The sequence below is a fragment of the Euprymna scolopes genome, chromosome 18 (assembly GCF_053919585.1).
Source record: "Euprymna scolopes isolate OS-2025 chromosome 18, ASM5391958v1, whole genome shotgun sequence".
Classification (NCBI taxonomy): domain Eukaryota; kingdom Metazoa; phylum Mollusca; class Cephalopoda; order Sepiida; family Sepiolidae; genus Euprymna; species Euprymna scolopes.
Window position 1 is genome coordinate 43,924,847 of NC_136499.1, and position 23,986 is coordinate 43,948,832.

The following is a 23,986-nucleotide window of genomic DNA, read 5'->3' on the forward strand; positions in this document are numbered from 1 at the left end:
TTACTACGCAGTAAAAGAAAAACCTAGTATATTACGTTTTTCTATATTAATTTCACTCACATTATTAATTAAACAAATAATTAATTTAATCCTCATTACATATAATATTTTTTTTCATATATACATATATTTCATCCTTGTATAATTTCCTTTATACAAAAGCTCCATATGTATGAATACTGGCAGTGCCAACTAGTCAACACGGGAACTACTTTCGTAATCTCGCGAGAGTCTCGGCCTCTTTTATACCAAGTAACTGAAGGCGGTTGTTCGCCATGTCTGTGTCGGTAAGAAATATTCTATTAATTTTCCGGTTTGATTTCATATTTCTCATATCTAATTAACATTTTATGCTTTTTAAAGTTCTGTGTTTTTATTTGTTCAATGAAAGTGTCACTATTGTTTTTGCATTTTGCTTATAAACTCACTTTAAATTCACATGTGATTGACGACCGTAAACCAATATGGCCGGTTTTTTGAGCCACGTGAATAATTTTATATTTCAAAAATGAACTTAAAAAGAATATTTTGAATTATTTATTCTTTTGCAATAAAGTCTAATGTCGTTATTGTGCAAATTTTACAGCCATTGCCTTAAATAAAATTTATCTTACAATCTCTGCAATTTTTTTTTTTTATAAAATGTATAATCTATTAAATGTATATGACTATATCGCATGATATTTGCCTGTTTATTTTCTATTGTAAATATTTGATTTAAAAAAAAAAAAAAAAAAATTTTTTTATTGAATCAGTGCTGGTAACGATCGTTTTTTTATATTCTACAAAATTATCCAATTTGGTTTTTACTATTGACTTCATTGTCATTTTTATTGCTGATTTGTGCTTCTACAGAATTTGAACCAAACCGTCTTTTGCACAACTAAAACTTTTTTAAAAGATTCCAATACTGTAGAAGTACCCTTATTGTTAGTGTTTTATTGTTGCTTTTGGTATTAAGATTACCATTGAACTTTTAAATAATTATTGATCTGTGCCCCCCCACACTTTTTTTATTATTATTATTAATCTATCGTTTTCTAAACAGATCTACCAAAAAATATTTTTATTAATTTGAAGATACTTAGATGAACAGCCTACGTCTTTCGATATATAACTTCTTAAAATGTTATTCTATCACTTAATTATTCCGCGTTTAAGTCGAATATTTAGTTTTTCCTACACAAGTACCCAGCCTAGTATAAATACCCTCAACCTCCCAATGTTAAGAACGGCTTCCGAGGATGGGGGGTGCTTATTCCGAAAGCCCTTCTTAACATGGAAGGTTGGAGGTGTTTATACTACGCTGATTACTCGTAAAAGTACTCGTTTTTTATATATGTATATATATATATAATATATCGTTATTATAAATACGATATATAGTTAGTCCAAATTGTCCACGTGCTGTACAAAAAATTGTGCCAATTACTGAATCGAACGACTTCGTGTTTTTGCTTCGATCGAATACACGTACATTTCTCTCGTCTAGAACTTAAAAATATTTTACTATTTATACCTTAAATTTATAGATTATAACGCTTAACTTAATGGCTTGAAATAAAGTTTAAAGTAAGAAGGCTTTGCTCAAATTTGGGTAAGTTAGATATGTTATTTGGTGTCTACCAAGGTGACAAAATGATAATCGCAACCAATATTTAATTTAAAATGCGTTAGCTTTGACGCAGATAGCTCCAAAATGAGCAGCTAAACGAAAATGTTATTTTGGAAGCATGTTTTGGTTTTCCGTTATTATAGCGAAAATTGAAATATTTAGTTTTAGGTAAAACCAATGGTATTGTCATGTCGCAATAATGATCATATCCAAAAAGTACGGAAAACAATAAATGAATTACGGAAAATAGTTGGCACTTTTACAGAATTAGGACGAGATTTCATAGTCGATAAATGGAGTTTTTGGTACTAGTGCACTTATTGATCCGTGCTGAAATGACGTTATTTAAAAAGCCATACTTACATGTGGAGGGAAGGGTGTTTTGTACCTATTCTATACAATTGAAGGGTTTGTATTACTGTACACATAGATTCGAAAAAGTTGTCAAAAGACAAATATATAACAAATAAATGTTATCAAAGGCAAGATAAATTACTTTTCTACCAAACTGGATATAATTTTCGTGTTTTTATTCTATTTAACATGTTTATTCAGCTCAAAAAGCATAGTGTTTACCGATGTATTGGAAAATTCAAAATGGCGGCCGACTCTCTCTTTAACACGGTTAGTTCGGGAAAAGTGTTATAAATAAAAAACCATAGAAAATACTGTTAAAAACTCGCTCAATATATGTTACCGTGACATAGGTTGACATATATTCGGCGGGTTTTTAATAGTATTTTCTCTAGTTTATTATTTATTACATCTTTTTCCGAACTTACCGTGTTAAAGAGAGTCGGCCGCCATTTTATTTTCCAATACATCGGTAAACACTGTATGCTTTTTGAGCTGAATAAACATGTTAAATAGAATAAAAACACGAAAATTATATCCAGTTTGGTAGAAAAGTAATTTATCTTGCCTTTGATAACATTTATTTGTTATATATTTATTTTTTGACAACTTTTTCGAATCTATGTGTACAGTAATACAAACCCAATGTTATCAAAGGCAAGATAAGTTACTTTTCTACCAAACTGGATATATTTTTCGTGTTTTTATTCAATGTAACATGTTTGTTCAGCTCGAAAACCATGCAGTGTTTACCGATGTGTTGGAAAATTCAAGATGGCGTCTGACTCTCTTTAACACGGTAAGTTTGGGAAAAGGTGTTATAAATAAAATAAAAAATAAAAAAAACTGGATAAAATACTGTTAAAAACTCGCTCAATATGTTATCGTGACATAGGTTGACATATATTCGGTGGGTTTTTAATAGTATTTTGTCTAGTTTTTTATTAACACCTTTTCCCAAACTTACCGTGTTAAAGAGGGAGTGAGGAGGCGGTGCCTCATTCCCTCTTTAACACGGTATTTATTTATTTTTTGACAACTTTTTCGAATCTGTCTACAGTAGTACAAACCCAAAAATTCAACTCATTTTTGTCAATTCTAATGAGTTACAATGGTAACTTCGAAATTACCTAAATATTACTGAATTATTAAAAAAATTTAATCATGTTTGCAGGTGAGAAATTGACATCACGATCGTTTTCATCAACTTTTTAAGTTTATCGATTTTCATAATTTTTTGATGTAATCATCTTTAAAATGAGGAATACGTAGATACGATTGTTTTCATGTGAAATTTAGTATTACGATTTCCGAAATTTCGTCTCCATAGTTTTGCAAAATATAACCAAACTGTTCTAATTTTACAAAAGAGGTAAATATTTTCTGAAAATCTTTATTTAGCAAAACTTAATTTTCGCTAATTATCTTTAAAACTATTTTTTTGCCACTTTTTTTTCCCGAATGATTGTGGATAGTAAAACATCCCTGTTTCCATTAATTTTCTACCTTATCGTTTTTCGTAATTTTTGGGTGTGTTCATTACTGTGACATGACACTTCAGTAGATATCATTGGTTTTACTTGAAATTATATTAAATCCGAAAATTTGAGTAGAACTTATTTTGTGTTTTTTGTAAAAAGAAAAAAATCTTATGGTCTGAAACTGTCTGCCATTAAAGTAGCGAAAACGGAGATGAGAATGTCGATTCTATCTAAACAAGCCCCTTGCTTTATAGGAAGGAGGGTTGGGGGCGCCCACTTACTATCTTCGTCTGCCCCATAGCGAAATATGCATCGGCTCCTGTGTTGTACGGAGCGCATTCGAGGGAGCGTTTATTATTGGCCCTTTTTATGGACTTTTTTTTTTTTTTTTTTTTTTTTTTTTTTTGCCGGAGATGTTAGTTATAGGTAATTATTAACAGGAAAATTGGTGCAAATCCAGATTAGCACTTGTGGCGATAAACAATGTAACAAAGCGATTAAATCTAACAAAAGTTAACATTAATAATATAAAATGTCTTTATGCGACTATTAAAAGAAAAGGAAAACATTTTAAAAAAGTTCGGCAACTTTTTTTTTCCGTAAAAAAAATGTTATAGTAAGATTTTAAGGAAACGACTTAAATAAAATAAGGATGAAATTTTTAAAGCTGCGGCGACTTTTTATTTACATTACAAAAAAATGAAAATGCAACGAGAGGCAATTTTTATTAAACGAAAACTGCGGTTTATCATAAGCTTTGTTGGGTTCACATGGGTTTGTATTACTGTACACATAGATTCGAAAAAGTTGTCAAAAAAACAAATATATAACAGATGTTATCAAAGGCAAGATAAGTTACTTTTCTACTAAACTGGATATATTTTTTGTGTTTTTATTCAATCTAACGTTTATTCAGCTCGAAAAACATGCAGTGTTTACCGATGTATTGGAAAATTCAAGATGGCGTCTCACACCATCTTTAACACGTTAAGTTTGGGAAAAGGTGTTATAAATAATAAACTAGACAAAATACTATTAAAAAGACACTGAATATATGTCAACTTATGTCACGGTAATATATATTGAGCGAATTTCTAACAGTATTTTGTCTATATTATTTATAACACCTTTTCCCAAACTTACCGTGTTAAAGATGGTGTGAGACGCCATCTTGAATTTTCCAATACATCGGTAAACACTGCATGTTTTTCGAGCTGAACAAACATGTTGCATTGAATAAAAACACAAAAAATATATCCAGTTTAGTAGAAAAGTAACTTATCTTGCCTTTGATAACATTCATTTGTTATATATTTGTTTTTGTTTTTTTGACAACTTTTTCGAATCTGTGTACAGTAATCCCCCCCCCCAAAAAAAAATCGGCGAAGCTTGTAAAGTTTCATACAAAGAAAGCTGTTGTTTTACTTATTTTTACTAAGACCTACTTTTATTAAAATGTTGAGTAATGACTAGCAATTAACTTTAATATTAGTATTTAATACGTAACGTATTTCTTATTTTTTTCAGGCTGTGAAACCGCTCGTAACGGTCTACTCCGAAAAGGGGGAAGCCACTAGCAGCAATGTTAAATTACCTGCCATCTTTTTGGCCCCAATCAGGCCAGATATTGTCAGTTTTGTTCATGATCAGATGATGAAAAATTCCCGTCATCCTTATTGCGTGAGCGAATATGCTGGTAAGTATTTTTTAATTTCAAGCTATGGTGAAAATTAATTAAAAAAACATGTAAAATTGGCCTTCAGTCTAAGCTTGTGGAGACAGAAATCCATGAATGTTGACCTCACCATTTCTGTCTCCACAAGCTTAGACTGAAGGCCAATTTTACATGTTTTTGTTCAGAGTGTTATCTCATCGAACTTTCCTGGTGACTTTTATAATGCAAAACAAGTTTCTCAGCTTCAATTGTGTCCTCATTGTATCTCTAAACGAATAACAAAAAACGTGCTTTGATTTCCAGGTGTAACTTATGATTTCCATTAAACTCCTTTAAAAAAAAAAAAAAAAAAAAAGTCGACCTTTTAAACTAAAGCGTTCACTTTAAGTGATCTTCCTTCGTCTTATGTAGATGCAAGAACTTCACTGAAGTTCATGTTTTCTACTTGCATGACCGGGAATCATTTTTCTGTTCCCCTGGTTAATGTTTTTTTAATGCTAACAAAGTAATAGATAACTATCTGTTTTTATATTTTAATTTCATAAATTAAAGATCGTCAGTCTTTAATTCATGTTTAATATTGACATATTTTGCAGATATCGTATGTAAAGCAATCTGCTGACATCCATAAACAGTTTTGTGTAGGGTATTCCAGGGTGAAATGGTCTACAAATGATTATCCTTAGTTTTCTAAGTTTGATGCCTCCATTATGTATTACATTAGATACTGTTTTTGATTTGGCCATTGAAACAGTATCTTTTCTGTGCTTTATTAAACAAGGAAGTATGGATGCCATTTTTATATATGTGTATATATATATATATAATTTTTTTTTTTTTTTTTTTAATCTAATAAAACATTATTTCTAAAGTTGCAAAATGATTCCCATTCCTGATAATTAATTTTATGTCTCACATTTGTGACGTTAGCAAGTGATGGTGATCTTTAATGAAACATCTGTGTGTGTACAACTCTCCTACAGCCCACGCCAATCATGATCAAACCTGGCATGATCCCCCACCTAAGAATGTTGCACACCATTATCCAGGGTTCGCACAGATTTTGGATTTCTATTATCACTTTAAAAATACGGAAAATCTCCTATTTTTGCTTTCATTTATAATTTAATTGGGGCTGGGGTAGTGGTAGCCACCATAAATACATGACCCCCTCTCCCCCTCTTAAAAAAACAAAACAAACTTTCTTTGTGGGGACAGGATTTTCAAAATGCTCCTCCAAATGTGGTAATCTAAAATGGACGGCAGTCATCTTAGTTGGAAATTTAAAAGCTGTAAAGAGTTAATATTTGAGATGTAATAAAAAGGATGTTAAACTACGGAAAAACACCAAAAATGATGCAGATAGATTGCAAAGTAACTTTTATTGGCTATGGTAACATTTATTTGTTGTATATTTGAGTTTTTTTTTTACCATTTTTTTTTAATCCTTGTGGATTGTGAAACAATCCCAAATTTAGTCTTTGAAAATGGAGATCAAATATCTATACGAACACTGTGTATGTAGGTGTGTATATATATATATATATATATATATATATACACACGCACACTCTACGGCCCACAACACTGGACCTACCATGACCAACCCTCAAGATCAAAGGTTATGGTCATATTTGGTTTGGATTTTGCAACATCTAACTGCAAGGATGCTCGCGAAATGGGTACTCAAGCGGCGAACAGCAACGTCCCGTGTAAAGTGTTGGTATCTTTGCTAGTTGCATGTATGCAAGGATAAGGTAGCTTCGTCTAATATACACGTGTTGATGAACTAATGCTTAGTCCTCTTTTTACGGTATGTATTTACAATATCTGTTTATGGTTTAGTTTCATTTTATAAAAAACAAGATGCTGGCAATTTTTCACCTAACACGATTATGGTGTTTAAATAATTGTGGGGTATATGGTTAGAAAAAAAACGTACCGGGCGTATCTGTATCGCTGTTTGGGAAAGAAGGAAAGGATGGCTAGCTTATTTATATACACGAAGGGCATGATGGGAGAAGCTATTTTTTCCTGTCTTTTCCTTTTTTCTTCTAGATAGGAGGATATAAAAGCTGGGAAAAATTCCTTGGAGGTGGCAAAAAGAAAAGAATCGTGAATATCTTCTCTTGAAAAATATTTCATATTGCTGACGTTCAGATTGTGCAGTGTGACATTGGTGGCGAGAGGCCAGGTGTGGTCGATTGGAAAAGAGGGCAGAAACATGTTGAGCGAGTGACTCGCTCCTCCCCGAACCTCAGAACCAAATCCTGATTGTAACCTTAGAATATTTCAGTAATATTTAGATAATTTTGACTGCATCATTTGGAAGCTACCATTGTAATTTATTAGAAATGACAAAAAAATCAGTTAAAACCTTTGTTTTGTTTTTTGTTTTTATCTGAAAACTCCATTTATCGATGATAAAATCTCGTCCCAATTCTGTAGAAGCACCAAATTTTGTCTTGAAAATGGACATTAAAAACCCTTATGGGCCTCTGTTATCCAAATATATTTTCTGCTGAGATTCTCTATTGTGAAATTCAACTGTTTCAGTTTATTAATACAGGGTTTCTGTTCGTATGCCACTAATGAAGCATATAATACTTGTATGTATTTTTAAACTTGACTTATGTCAATTTCTTTTCAGGTCACCAAACTTCTGCCGAGTCTTGGGGTACCGGTCGTGCCGTTGCTCGTATTCCTCGTGTCCGTGGTGGTGGTACTCACAGGTCAGGTCAAGGTGCATTTGGTAACATGTGTCGTGGTGGCCGAATGTTTGCTCCAACCAAAACTTGGAGGCGTTGGCACCGAAAGATCAATGTCAACCAGAGGAGATATGCCATGTGTTCTGCTGTGGCTGCCAGTGGAGTCACTGCTTTGGTAGAATCCAAAGGTAAGTCCGTTTTCATCGGTCTTGAGAAACCAAGAGTCCCAACTTATTATCTCCCACCCCCACAGTAAAGAAAATATTCCTAAATATTACTGTTACAGTAAAAGGAAAAAATTATCAGGTAAAGACTGAAAGGGGGGGGGTGCTAATTGATGAATGCAGGAAAGTTTTCAGACATTAGTTGCATAGACATACATAATGTGTATATTAAAAACTGAAGTTGGCGTTTTAATCTTGCTGGTGCAACAAATAATTAAACTTTATAAATATACAGGTGGTGCCCTAGTCCAAACTGGTTCATTTAAAACCTACACTTTTGCACTAAATGTGCATATGTAACTGATCATATAGCTGTTTGATATTCATTCCAGCTTAAATGTTTTTGTATTTAGCTTTCTATCAGAATTTTTGGAGAATTTTGGGAATTTTTGACACCCCTAACAGAAAACTGCGAATAAAATATAGAAAACTCGTAATTTCTCTTTCTAAAGTGGGTTATTTATTTTCTTTATAGAATATGCTTCCAAAATAAACTATTTAAGTTGTTTAAAAAATAATAGAAATATTATTTTCCATTTTTTAAAAAACAGTGTTTACAAAGTGCGTGCGTGCGCTCAGGGAGCCATTTTGTTACGTAGTGAAATCAATTGATTTTTGTGAGATGAATATTTTTCAATTTTTAAACTTTAAAAATCTATCAAAATTTTCCTATTCGTTCAATTGTTACTTTTTTTTTTTTTTCAGGGTGAATGTAAAATTTTATGCTCTTTCCAATAAACTGAATATAATATTTTAGACAAACGTTGTTTTATAAATTCACACCCCCCTGTTCATTGCAATGTGGTCATAAAGTGGATGCCCATTTGACGTCACATCATTATAGAAAAGTGACCCCCCCACACACACACACACGCACACACACACTTTGTGACCATTTGTAAAAAATTTTATCTTGGAAACTACTAGTTTCGTTTGCCGTATATATAAATGGTTATTTCCGTTTTCAGCACCCCCGAAAACCTTTAAAAGTGGAAAATTTTAAGGAATATAATCCCATATCAAGATTACTAACGTTTCTGAATTAGTGTTTTTTTACACTTATAGGCTTCCGTAGATAACAAAGTGATAATCTTAACACCCGGTTTCTGTAAACTTTCTTGAAAGACACGCGTTGTCGCGATATGTGTTGGAAAAATCCTTCCATTTAAAAAATACATGAATTATAATGCATAAATATGAATAAATTCTCATACAGGAAGATTAAAAGAAAGCATATCTTACTCATTAACCAGATAAGTTATATATTTTGCCAGTTAAATATATATCGTAAGATTCAACTAATGTTATTGTTCGACATTCCGTGAAATGTTAAGTGAAGAAATCCAAGGAAAAATAAATAAAATTGTTTATTTCTCTATTAAAGCTTTTATGATATTAAAATTTGGTCTTTGCTCGTTTTATTGAAATAAAATTTATGGGTTTAAATTACGTTTTCATATTGTTATAATCTGATAGACAGATAGGTGTCTATTCAAACAACTGTTTCTTATGGCGACTCAGCTGAAAATTCTGATACTGCTAGCTTACTGTTGCATCGTCAGCGTTATGACAAATTGACTTTTATCCTTTACTCTGATCTTAAATTACATGTAATTTTTTCATAAATGCTGAGGTAAAAATTGCATTAATGTTATTTCATTGTTATTGATTTTCTGATAATTCAGTCCAAAACCTGATCTATTTTGTCATCGCTTTTTAAAATGTCTGGATTTTTTAAAGCCAATAAAAATCATTTCAACAACTTCAGTGAAGGGATGATGATATTTGGTCCGTGTTGTTGACTTAAATGAAAAAAACAATTATCCATTTCTGACCTTTACTTACAAGCATTAGATTTATCCACCATTGTGTGGGTATTTTGTTTCATAACCTCATGAAAATCATTATACGAAAACTTAGAAAATGCAGAGTATTTAGCACACACATGCATATATATGTATATATATAGCCAAATACTCTATTTGCCAATTTTGTGTGTAATGAACACGTGCGTAAGTTCAATTCATTTCTTGTACAAATAGTAAAGTCAAAAAACCTTATTTAAATTTGACTTTACAAAATCTTGGGTATATGCCATATAAATCATATTTTGCATATTGATTTTTAAAACAGGATAGTAAGTTTGTTGCTTCAATCTTATTGATTTTAATACAACATAGTTATGCTTCACAATTTCATTTCCTGGACAAATATTTAATATGTGTTTGCAAGTGAAAAGGCAAATTGATTTCTTAATGTTCACATTTCTATGGAAATTACCAAAATATTTATTTAAATAAGTGAGAAAAGTTTACAATAGTTTTGATTTAAAAAAAAAAAAAAAAATTGTGATGAACTTTGAGAAGTCACATTAGCATAAGTTCCAATCTTATTATTGAACATTCCAAGTTTTAATTACTGTTTCATTACAAATGATTGACATACCCTCCAATAGAATACTCATTTTGTATTAATGCTTTATTATTGCAGAATTGATAATTAATTTCCTCCAAGTTCATTTATGAAAATACATTTTTTCCCTTTTTCTTGTTGCATAAATCTAAACAATAAAAAAAAATTCTTCCAAATTTCGACATAATTTGACAACTGAGTAAAGGAATGATGATAACAGGTCCGTGTTATTGACTTTTTAATGAAAAAAACCTCACTATTCACTGACCTTTGCTCATGAAATATTAAAACATTTCTTGATGTTATCCTATCTTATGAATCTACATTACTAAACTTAAGATAATCTTTTTTGCACATTGAATGTTTGAAATGACTTGTCGGCAAAAGGTAAGAGGCATTAGTAGCAGAGTAAGTGAATGACTATACTTTTTTGTAATTTTGGAGATTACAAGTACATTTCTTATTTTGATTAAATTTGTATGTGATGTATTTTTTAAAGTCTTTGAAAAATTTATTAGACTAATGACTTCATTTATCTGCACACTGATTCTTTGTATTTTTAACCAATACTTTGAAATGATATATAGTAATGCCAAAAGACAGACCTTGAAATATTTTTCTAATTTGCATAAATTTTCAAATAGTCTATAATTGTTTGCTGTTCATTTTTAGTCGCGTGCAGTCGGTCGGTCTGTCCGTAACACTTTTGTGTTTGGCCTTTTTTGTTAAGATCAAAGGTCTGTTAATAGATGCTGTTCTTAGCTTTTTAAGCTTTTCTTAACGTTTTTGCCAAGATCAAGTATCTCTTCTTACTACATGCTGTACTTACGTTTATAACTTTGTGATATAAAGTGGGGATCACTTTTCTGTATTAATTTAATGTAAAATGATCACCCACTTTACAACCAGTCAGTCTCAAAGCCAAGTTGTTTTGGAAGGATTCCAGTTATTTTTTAAGCATTCAAGTCATTCTTAAGGTCATTCAATTCATCCTTAAGTTCATTAAAGTCATTCTAAGTCATTTACTTAAGTCATTTCAGCCCATTTTTCGTCATTTTAGTTTATCTTTAAGAATTTAGTGTCAATCTTGCATTCATTCATTACACGAGAGCACGCAACTAATAGCTATCGGCCTTGTTTTTTCACTCATGTCTGCAATAGTTTTGTCTATTAATAGTTATTGAAGTAATAGAATATGAGAATAACTTGCAGAAACTTAAAATATGCTGATTAATTATCATGGGAGACAATTGAAATAACACTAATAACTTTGAAGATCTTAAGAGTTTGGGGGGGGGGTGACCTTTTTCTCTTGTGTGGGAAGGTAGCTCTTACAAGCAATAAAAATTAAAAAAAATTGGCATAGTTTTCCTTTACTTATTCTCCCCTCTTTTCTATAGTAATGATAGATTTTTTTCATTGTTTGTGAAACCTGTTTTTATTTACAAAATAAAATACCAAATTATTATGCTTAGTTTGAAATAAAAATGTTAAACTATTATTTTAAATATTTTCATTTAATAAATACTGTTATCAACATTCTCCAATTAAACTTTAAAAAAAAAAAAAAAAATCATATTGCCTTTTCTACTTATTTTATTTTCGGGTCAATTTACACGAAATTAAATAAGTTTCACCATACATGCAGAACTGAATATTATGTTGGGAAAAAGTCACCGTCTCAGAATCAGGAGGCTAGCTAAAGAAGATCAATGTTATTAGCATGTCTTTAGCTAGAAAATTATGTGAATATGTTGTCATTCTTAACTAGCGTATTTCTCCTTGTTTATAAAGATGCCAACTATGTTTTTCTATCAGTTTGACATGAAGCACTCCTTCCAATTAACAGGCAAAAAGTTTAATATAATTCTGCATTTCAAATTTCTGTTGAATTGAATTTTATTCGTGCATTTGAGGTATTACATTTTGAAAATTGATTTCTTAACCCTGAAATTAACAAAACAGGTTTTCAATCGAAACTTTTTCTTCATACACAAGTTATATAATTGTTAGCATATAAACTAGTTTTACTCAAATGTGTAAATCGGTTATTCTAGTTAATTAGATTTAACAAACTGAGTGAAGGAATGATGATACTAGGTCCGTGTTATTGAATGTAATGAAAAAGTATTCATATTTTCTGACCTTTGCTCAATTTGTATCATTTTCAGTATATATATATATATATAATGATGGATTTCTTTTAGTCATTAGCATAAATTGTATCAATCATTATGAGCAAATAAGGTGAGTTCACCAATAAAATATTTAAAATCTTATGATTGGTGTATTTTTGCAGGCCTGGTTAGGTTGGAAACTGTTTCTGTAATTTAAAGTTTAATCTTGTATGACAAATTTTTTAAAATTCTTTATACCCTATAAAAATAAGATTGTGCCACTCATACCCAGCTTTTCTCCTAAAAATAAAATCTCATTTAAGTCTTTATTTTTATACTTTAAGTATTTATAAAACAAATCTAACCAATTAAACGTGTAATTTACCTGAGTGAAGGAATGATGATAATAGGTCCGTGTTATTGACCGTAATGAAAAAAATTATTCACATTTTCTGACCTTTGCTCAATTTAGCATCACAGATGTGTGTTAAGTTTCAATAAAACATGGCCAGCTCACCAATAAAGTTTAAATAAATTTTTGGTAATTATTACTGGCATGAATTATTTTAAAAGAAAATAGAATTAGTCGTAAAAATATTTTGCTACTCATTTGTGACTTATTTGCATTTAAAAAAATGTTAATATTTTGTATTAGCTTTAATCCAATAAATAGTGATTGCATAACAAACTTGTACAGAGCCTTGGCGTGGTACAAGATGATCAGAGCTTACATCAACTGAAACCATGGATACGGTAGTTCTAGTACAAATTATCGATCTTCATTTTAAGAATTCTTAGCCTGACCAAACCAAAACATGATCCAAGGCCCAACTGATTGACTACTGGAGCCTATATATATATATATATATATATATATATATATATATATTACTATCATAATTAAATACCTACAGACACTAGTGTTTCGTCCTTTCGGTGAATCTTCAGTGCAGGGTATCATGATTAATACCAGTCGACCGATTCGAACCCCGCAACAGGAGACATCTCTGGCTCGATTAGCGAAGACTGTATCAATTCGGCTACCATTAACCGCGTGAAATAACGTTGAATTTAAACATTTTAATTTTAAATGTTCATTTACGTCAGTCAGACAGTGATCTAATCGTTATACGATGATCTATGCATAAGAGCTAAATTGACCGACTTTAATTAAACTGAAAGTGCTCAACGATATATATATATATATAGTTGGGTCTATTGTGGTAGACTAAGCTGCTACACCATATGAAAAACCTAGTCTGCTGCGAAGCTATGGATATAACTTTTAAAAAGCTTTGAATGGGTCATGACAAGGACCATATCTGTAAAATTGTTACATGTTTTTCATTTCTGGATGGTCAAATCTCCAGATATTTCAAATTTGTTTGGTTTCTTTTCTCTTGGTTAAATTTATCTCACAGCAATAGCTATTAGTTTGCATTGCAAACATGCCACCTAGTCAGTGTTTATACAAGTCCTGTTGTGTATTTAGTTCTTGTCAAGATTTTAAAATGTTTACCAGATTTTTTTTATGCAATCATTATTGAAATTGATTTAAATTGGCTTAAAACTGTGTTTATCAAACAATTGTTTCTTAATTTTCCAACTGTAATTCTTTTAAAATCTATAATAGTAAAGATTACCAGATTTTGTATAGTTATTTATTTGGTCTTTATTATGAAACAAATTTGTTGATTAATTATTCACATTTTAAAAAAAAAAAACTCCTAAATGTTCAGATGTATAAATGAGTGAAGGGATGATGATACTAGGTCCGTGTTATTGACCGTTATGAAAAAAACTCACAATTTACTGACCTTTACTCATAAAATATTAACTATTCAATTGAAAAATTTATTTCTCTTTTATCAATACTACTTAGAAAATATATCTAGTTTCTTTGTTTAAAACCACTAAAAAAAAAAAAATTTTTTTTAATCCCAAGCCTGTCATTTTACAGTTACATTATCTAAAATAAAATTGGTCAGATTTCCTGTAAATGTATTTATTATTCATTAATCCCAAGCTATGGGCAGTCTGTAATGCTAGACCTTTGTCTCCATTTGATAATCAGTTTGGCCAAGATCAAAGTGTAGTATCTGTTCTTCAGATGCGGCACTTCCATTTCTCATCCTTTTTCAGTGGAGGAGAAATCCTTCACGACTGAGACAATTTTTATTTTTGTACCTTTTCTCCACGTTAAAAAAATGACCCTGGTGTCTAATCTGTCCCGTGGGGAGGCATTGTAAATAGGTACAATCAGTTTCACACATCTGTGTGCAGAGTGCTTGCCCATTTCATTCTCTTGGTCATTTTGCGACAACTTCTTGTGCAAAGGCAAGTTTCATGACTGTATTATTGGTGCTCAGCATGTCAAAACATTTTTCCACCATTTCCTCTAATGTAGAGGGGATGGGCTCTTTCATATATACATTAGTACTTTTTATATTCAATATCTTTTGAAAAGGATCTGTTCAGATTTTTGTGAATTCCTTTCTTAATTTGTGAATTAACAAAACAATGGAACTTAATTTAAGATTAATGACTTTTTCATATGTGATTAAATTTTTTTTCCAAACTGCCGATTCTTCATCCAATTGATGGACTAAAAAAAATATAGGTGATGGGATGATGATACTAAGTTCGTGTTATTGACTAATTAAAAAATAATCACACTTTTCTGACTTACTAGATTTATTCCTGCATGATAGCACAATGGTAAATTTTTAAATGGTTCGATCTCTTAAAAAGTTGGGGAAAAAAAATAGTGTGCAGTGGATGTTTTGGTTTGAAACATTGCATGAAAGTGATTACGTTTAAATGTGATGTTATGAACTTTATAGCAAAAATGAAATCATTGAGTTTGCATGATTTTTTTTTTTTTTTTTTTTTTTTCTTTCGCTTACATTAAAATATACTTGATATCATATTTTCTGGCTTGAGTTATTAAAAAAAAAAATTTTAAGTGAAGGAATGATGATACTTGGTCCGTGTTATTGACCGTAATGAAAAATTTTTTACATTTTTCTGACCTTTGCTTTAATATTATTTCTTTGACTTTGCAAGAATACTGTTCATTTAATGGACATAATTTCAGACACTACATTGTTATCAGGCGAGATCTCGTGTTTTTTATGATCATCTTCCATTCTGTATTGGTCCTGGATATGACCTAAAACTATATCCGATGATGAGGCCCCATCTTGCGAGCCTTGGAGTGTGGAGCCACCCTTTAATTGCCATTGCCCCCAGGTCCACTCTGACCCGGAGTGGTAGTACCTGTTAGGGTCCCAACTATGGGTTAAATAGAATCTGACGTAAAAAAATATATATATATATATATATATATATACTCCATTAAAAATCGTTCCTCAAAATAACTAGATTTGGCATTAAATAACCTGAAAAAGGTTGATATGCCGTAAAACAAAACCAACCAACCAACCAATCCATTCTGTAGTGGGTGTTATAAATTAAACTAATATTTTCCTGTGTGCCATTTGCTGTGGTAGCTTGTTTAATGTACAAAAAGTCTTTGAAAATTTGATAGTTTATATTTTTTTTAAATGGTAGCAAAAGAATTATTTACAGTTATTAGTATTATGAAAAATAAAATTTCCTCTGCGTGAATGATACTTGGTCGGTGTTATTAACTATAATGAAAAAAATTCACATTTATCTGTCGTTTGCTTAATGGATTATATGAACATAATTTGGTTCAATAAATTTGCCTTTAATTGCTATTAAAAAAAAAAAAATAATGTTCTAGCACATAAAAACCTAGCAAGGTTTCTGGAGAATGGGTCAATTTGCAAATTTCTAACTTTTTAGCAACCCAAAGTATTAATGACTGATGCAATAATGATTGATAAGGAAAAAAAATTGGATGTTTCTTATGAGTGATGATTATTTTTTCACTTTGTTCTTGTTAGGTCACAGGGTACAAGATGTTGCTGAAATGCCGTTAGTTATTAATGACAAAGTTCAGGAATATAAAAAGACTAAGGAAGCTGTTACTTTACTCAGACAGTTGAAGGCTTGGAATGATATTGAAAAGGTAAGTTCTTTTTAACGACTTCATCAATATATTTTTCTTCGTCATCATTCTGTAATAAAATTTATGCTTATTTACTTAATTAGAAATAATTGTGCACATATATCAGAATAAAAGAAATATATAAATATTCATACTAAGATTTAGAGATTACTCCTATCCTGATAAAAATGATCAATATTCGATAGAACATCAGTTTATGAAGGGAGTTAAAAAAATTTTCATGTTATGATTTACAGCAATTATTGCAGAGGAAAACAAATTTTATATGGACTTATTATAATTAGTTAGCACAAAACTTGAAAGATATAAAAATACAGATGCAAAAGAGGATATTCAAGTAGATGTATTTAGACAGTAAACAAAATGCAATCAATGAAGTTGGTTGAAAACATAAAATCCATTAACCCATTGTTGGTATGTACATCTCTTAGACTTTGTAAGAATATTCAGATTGTATGAATGTATAGTTTGAAGGATTAAGTTAAAATTTCTGTTTGGAAAAAAAACCTTGGAATGTAAGAGCAATAAATGTTGTAAATCGTAATTTGCCAAAGTTTAATTGGCATTATATGATATGGTTTTCTATGTATTAATGTTAGGCATAATCTGGTGTTGTCATAGATTGAAGAATCTTATGCCCTGCAATTAGATCCATAACAGAAACCTTTTATTTTTTACATTTAACTATATTTCAGAACCATAGGAGTATATATAACTTTTCTATACAATGAAACATGTCAAATATTGCCTTAAACTTTGCAAAATTGTCATTTCATCCATGTGAAATTCTTTTCTAGGTCTATAAATCCAAACGCTTTAGAGCTGGTAAAGGAAAGATGAGAAATCGTCGGAGAATTATGCGCAAGGGACCTCTGCTTGTATATGAAAAGGATAATGGCATCGTTAAAGCTTTCCGAAATATTCCTGGTACGTATAACCGTTTAATTTACTTTGTTCATAAGTCTAGAAATAATGTACTCTCAACTCTAGTTAATGCATAATTTTAGAACTCTTTAAGTTTGTCTACTCATTCTTTTAAGGTATCGATATTGTACTTATCTTTATTTCTATATATAATTTAAAAAAAAAAAAAATTTTTTTTTTTTTTTAATAATAAAATGCACACCAATTCTCACTTTTTTGTTTTTTAGGTATCACTACTATTAATGTGAAACATCTTAACTTGAGGAGAATTGCACCTGGTGGTCATGTTGGCAGATTTATCATCTGGACTGAGTCTGCATTCAGAAAATTGGATAACATTTACGGAACTTGGAAAAAAGAATCTAAGGAAAAAACTGGATACAAGTGAGTTTTTTAATGGTTATAGTCAGCTAACGTACTCCTAATTTCCAGCATAGCACTACCAGAAACGATGACAAGCACTTTTTTTTTTTTTATCATGCCTGTGCATGTACTGTTTTTCTTACGTTTTTCCAATCTTTTTTTATTTTCATACTTTCATAAACAAATTTATTATAAATTCCCATAAAAACGTTAAATTAAAAAATAAATCATAAACATTTCTTATAAAATGTCAAATAAAATAGTTTTTAATTTTGTTATTGAAAGTACAAATAAAGATTCTTATTTTTATCTGTATATTTTTCAATGTTTTATAAATTTTATTTCAATAAATTGCTTCACACTAGAAATTACTGAAGAACAATAAGTGAAGGAACGGATTTGCCTTGTCTCCGCTTCTGGTAGCGCTACACTAGAAGTTAGGAAGTACATTAGCTGACTATAATTTACTTTTTTTTTTTTTTTTTTTTTTTTTTTTTTAAACCTTGGTTTGTCATATCGGCAATACTATCACAAACACAGAAGTCACTAATAAAAATGTAATTTAAACTAATGGCTGTCTGAGTGTGTATTATCTTTATGTTAAAAACTTCTCTCTCTCTCTCCTCCATCCAGACCCTTCCATATACTGAAAATAATAGTGTAAGAAATAAGAACTATGCTACTCTAATGTTAAATACGTCAGCTCTATCTAGGCTATTGAGCACCTAATTATTCGGCATATCCCACTTACTAAGTATAGCCCTATTATACATATCAGCTCCATCTAGCATATTGAGCACTTGCAAATTCAGTATATATCTATTAAGTGTAATGTATTACATCTACCTGCTCTATTTATGGTATAGAGCACTATTTGATTCAACATGTAACACTTGAGTGTAAAACGGTATTGTAACTCATTTTGATCAATATTTACCACTTACTAAATATAGTCTTAGTTATTCCTCCCTGGTAACACATTTAAACATGCCTACTCGATATTGAACACATAGAATAATATATAGTACTTACTACATGTAATACTGTTGTTTCAATGCTACTGGGCAACAAATTTGTCTTAGCATATAACAGTTCTCTATCTCTCAAAATTCAGTTACTTTTCTCTCTTGTACAATTTTGAAAAGAACTTTATAAAACTTTGGATAAAATTCAGAAAATAAGCAATATCTTTGCAAATTACTATATAGACATTGAAAAAATAACCTTTGACACCAAAACAAGGGGAGAAGGAATGTCTATTTTAGATAATGTCAAAATTAAATTAATATATACTCTTGTGGATTTTACTGAACACAAAGGAAAGGTATGTAAGTAATAGTTAATATTTTATGCAATTTGATGTGTATTTTGTTATTTCTAAACTTGATATTGTGCAATGAAACTAAACTTTTTTTTTTTTTTTTTTTTTTAATAGCCTTCCTATGCCAAAAATGTCCAACTCTGATTTGACCAGAATTCTAAAAAGTGATGAAATTCAATCTGTATTGAAGAAACCAAAGTAAGTATTAAAGCTTTTCTGAATTATAAACCATAAGTGGTGGTGGTGGTAGTAGTAAGAACTGTATTACTATACAGATAATTAATGGATGTATAATCCCCTTAAGAAATCTCATAAGTAAACTCCATCAGAGAATATATTTGTCACCAAAACACTATTGCAAAAGCATTCCAAAATACCAATCTACCATAAAGTATAACAAACTTTACTTGAATTTTATTTGAGAATTAAACACAGATTTGTATTCAGTTTACATCTGTGCTGTGGCCTCAAACTTTCTTGCTGTGCATCCTGTCAAATTCCTAAAATTTCTATGGAATTTAATGGAGCCATTTATTTAATTCACCAGGGTAGCTTGCTCTCATTGCACAAGCCATGCGCTGTTAGATTTTTCAAATAATTTGTAATTGTATTCTTGGTATCTTCTACATCAATTATTGAGCCTTCAACCTAGATACCATACTCAAAAGGTCTTTGCAAAAGTTGAGTGTTTTCTGTTCACTGAATGCAATACTAGTACTACAATTATGAATTGGAGACTAACCAATCATAGCTGATTGAAATGAGCAGTCTACCTTTGTGGATTAAATAAAAGATTCTGTAGAGATTTCAGAGGTTACATTAAGTGTGAGAATAGCATCCAATGCTCTATATTTGTTGACAAACTTTTCAACATCACTGATGAGATACAGGACTTAATCGATTATGATATGCACAAAGTAGTGGGTTTCGATGAGCAAGATTAAAGTATAACTTGCATCTTTTCCTTTGATCAAAATTAAATTAGCACTAAGTTAGACCATGACTGATATTTTGATATGTCAAATGATGTGCATGTTAGGTTATATGCCAGCTAACGTAGTTACAGAACATAATCTTCCATCCATAGCCTTGAGTCCCTGGAGGGACATAGGCCCATCTACAACTTTGTAGATGCTTTGGTAGCAAGGAGTTCTTTTTATAGGGTGAGGGTGCTGGCCCCACACCCAAGCTTCCCAAATGGTCACCCATCTGGTACTGCCCAGGCTCAATGTGGCTTAACTTTGGCGATTTTGGCAAGAACCGGTGTGTCAACGTGATTGTGGTGTACATAGAACATAATCTTAGTAGAACCTAATTGGAATGTGTCTTCGAGTCCAGAAGATTAAATATGGTACTTTAGTAAGAAATAAACATTTTCAGGCTTTCTCACTAAAAACTTGTTTCTCTCCACAGCAAATCTGTTAAAAGATATGTGTTGAAGAAGAATCCATTGAAGAACTTCCGTATCATGATGAAATTGAATCCCTATGCCGCTGCCATGAAGAGAAGTGCAATCCTTACACAGAGAGTTCAAAGGCGTACGAAAGCTAATGCTCTTAAAAAAGGAGTAAGTGTTATACTTTTTCTTTTTTTTTTTTTTCTTAGTGATGTTGGTGGGTATCGTCTAAAGTGGGTGCTAAATTAAAAAAAAAAATAGTTATTGAAACACAAAAGTAAATTTCTTCAATTGTGATCACGTTTTTGTAATCTTGCTGTCTCTTAATAGTTTTTGTAAAAACTAGAAAATTTCTAACATGGAAACCGCAAGTCACTTTTAGACTTGTAATAATTAAAGGTTCTACTTTCATGTTGTGACAATGCTTTATACTATTAATTGATGCTAAAACTTAACAAAACTAGTTATTTGCCTTCCTTGTGGGGGCAGTTAGATATAAGGTCAGTTTTTAAAGAGGGGGTGGGTGAGGATCCAGCTCCTCAAATGATGTGCTCTGATTGAGATTTCTCCTTCACTGACTGTAAAAAGCATGTAAGAAGTTACTGCACTTTGTTTTTAGGTCAAGAAGTTTTAGTTTTTCCAAGAAATTTGGCTGCAACATTAAGAACATGTTTTTAAGTTTGTCTTTTATTTATTTATTTTATTTTTTTATTTTCCTTCAGATTACCTTGAGTAAATTTAAGAAAATGAAGGAAGAGAAAATCACCAAGAAGAAAGCTGCCAAAAAGGCCAAGATAGCTGAAAAGAGGATCAAGAAGATGGCTGTGGAAAAGAAAAAGTTGAAGGCAAAGGCCAAGAGGGCAAGGCATGCCAAGAATTTGAAGGAGAAAAAGGGGGCACTTGCAAAGAAAGCTGGTGTCAAGCCAACTAAACCTACAACCAAGACAGCTAAGCCTCAACCTGCCGCTTCCAAAGCAACTGGTCAAAAGAAGGTATCTGCTAAATAAATGAAACTCAGATGTACTGTTCCGAGGAATAAATTTTTGAAGAATTCCTGATTCAAAATTGTCTCTTTTTCATTTTAATAAAATATATTTATATAATCAGCTGTCCCTAACTGATTTTTTTTTTTTTTTTTTTTTTTCTTCTTCCCCACCTCTCTGGGTGGATCTCTTTATAGTATAACGAGCGGTTGTCTGCTCAGAGTAGCTCTGCTGGTGTAACGTGTTCATATATTTACGAGTATATATGAATGTGTCTATTTTCTGTTTGATGGATATTTTTTATTGTCTCTAAGATGTTGAGTGCATATATGATCAGCTATTGATGAATGTATAAACACGACATATCACATGACAGGCAGTCTCAGGTTTTCTTGGTAACATCACTCTCAACTCTTGACTAAGTTCTACATGTCTCAAAAAACTATTTCCCTTCACCCCCCTCCCCTCTAAATGATGTCAACATGTATCACCACATGACCATTACCGGATCTTCACATAGGTCATCCAATTTTTTTTTTATTCTCCCGCCCTCACCCCAGTTAAAATTCTTGGGAATTATTTTCATGTAAAGTACATTTTGCTTCGCTAATATTCTTTTCTTTATCAAAATATTTCTAACCAAAACGTTGACAATTAGCATTGCAGTTGACTAACCATTATTTTCCAGGAGCCAATAACATAACACTAGTATTAAATAAAATCTGATTTTTAATAAACTGCAGGAATGGTCTTTCTCAGTGGGGCTCCTCGCATATTAATCTAGAATAAAGGATTTAATTGTTTTATAAATAAAAATTTTTATTAAAAACATGGTTACCATCCCACTGAAAATGAACTTTTAACATTTCAAATTACAATATTAAACAGATTCTGTTGTACAAGCCATTGTGAGAAAATGTTTAAAAACACTAGAGAGTGAGCTTACATAAGATATTTAAAAATTCATGTAACTGAAGAAAATTTTCTATATTAATAGTTACTTCTAAAATATTTTGCATTTATTTATATTATGGTATTAATATATTGATTTATATTATAAAAAAACTGAATTCTAATAACTTGCATGTAGCGTTAAATTGGATTTTCTATTTTATAAATTATCAGTCGTATAATTTGGTAAAAATTTAAAACATTTAACTGCCAATACTTGTCTAATCTAATATATGAAAGGCTGGCTGTCTGTCTATATTTTCAAACTCTATCCTCTTCAAAATTAAGTAACAGTGGCGCTAGGGGTTTCAAATGATGGATTTTTTTTTTTACAGACCATCCTTTTCTGGGTCTTTAGCTGGTTAAAATAGTTTTAAACGGGTCAAAATTGAAGAAAAAAATCCTTATACATTTTGTACATTCATCTTAGTTTATTTTTAGTCAGTTCATGTTGGTACGGTGGCAACTTTCAATGCTACAGTTTTGCTTTCGGTTTTGATTCTAGCTGATGGCACCCAAATACTTTTTTACTTTTGAAATGACGACTATACTAATACAAAATCTGGACAAATTCAAAAATCTCAAAGCATATTTTATCTCTTCCCCCCCCCCCTCCACTAGTTTCATTGGAAAAGTATTAAGTATTTTTAACCTAAGTGTTAAAACGATACAAAAGTATAATGCAAGGGGAGTAATTCTTTACTTATTTGGGCAAAATTGCCTCCCTTTGTACATGTCTTAGACTTTGTACTTCCGGTCGTTGATCTTGAGAAGTTAGTGATTTTCAAAATGGAGAAATGAGCATCCTGTTTTTTCTAGTTATCATACTTGGTATATGAAAGGTAAGAAGTCTGTTTAAATTGTTACGCGTGTGTGTCTCCATAATAAACGTACATCGTTATCTAACAGCGAATGATTTTCTTATTTGTTCATAATTATTCCATTCTATCACCATATGCTGCAAACATACCCACGTTAAGGCTGGACACCCTGCATTAAGATATTTTATGTTATGTTGATCCTAATGCATCCCACCATATAACAGGCAACGAGGATGAGGTTAGGAAATAAAATAAACAAAAACACTTATCAAAAAAAAAAAAAAAAAATGGGCTATCTCCAGAAGTTCTAATAGCATTAACCAAAAAATTTCAGTTGTAAGAGACCGGGAATTCATCTGTCAAGCTTTCAAATATTATTACAGAATTTTCTTATGATGCCAACAACGACTTCACTTTCAACTTGTGGTTTTCACAATGGAAGGACACATTTTACCATGAATTTCCTAGCAAGGATGACGACTGGACAAAATGCCTGCTGATACGAAAGTTTGGTACAAAGGAAAACAACCTGATTTGATCTGTACTGAGACTATCAGTATATTGATGGGCATATTTGGGTAACA

General features: G+C 31.0%; 1 protein-coding gene across 1 annotated transcript; it reads left to right on the forward strand.

The window, feature by feature from the left end:
* The first annotated feature begins 5 nt into the window (after positions 1–5).
* On the forward strand, positions 6–21,712 carry LOC145297603 (large ribosomal subunit protein uL4A-like). Its single transcript, XM_080143662.1, has 9 exons — positions 6–287; positions 4,978–5,146; positions 7,776–8,021; positions 16,519–16,643; positions 17,441–17,570; positions 17,795–17,951; positions 19,366–19,449; positions 20,665–20,818; positions 21,370–21,712. Exons 1-9 carry the CDS (start codon positions 276–278, stop codon positions 21,652–21,654), a joined length of 1,362 nt encoding a protein of 453 aa, XP_079999788.1. The 5' UTR covers positions 6–275; the 3' UTR covers positions 21,655–21,712.
* Positions 21,713–23,986: the final 2,274 nt, after the last annotated feature.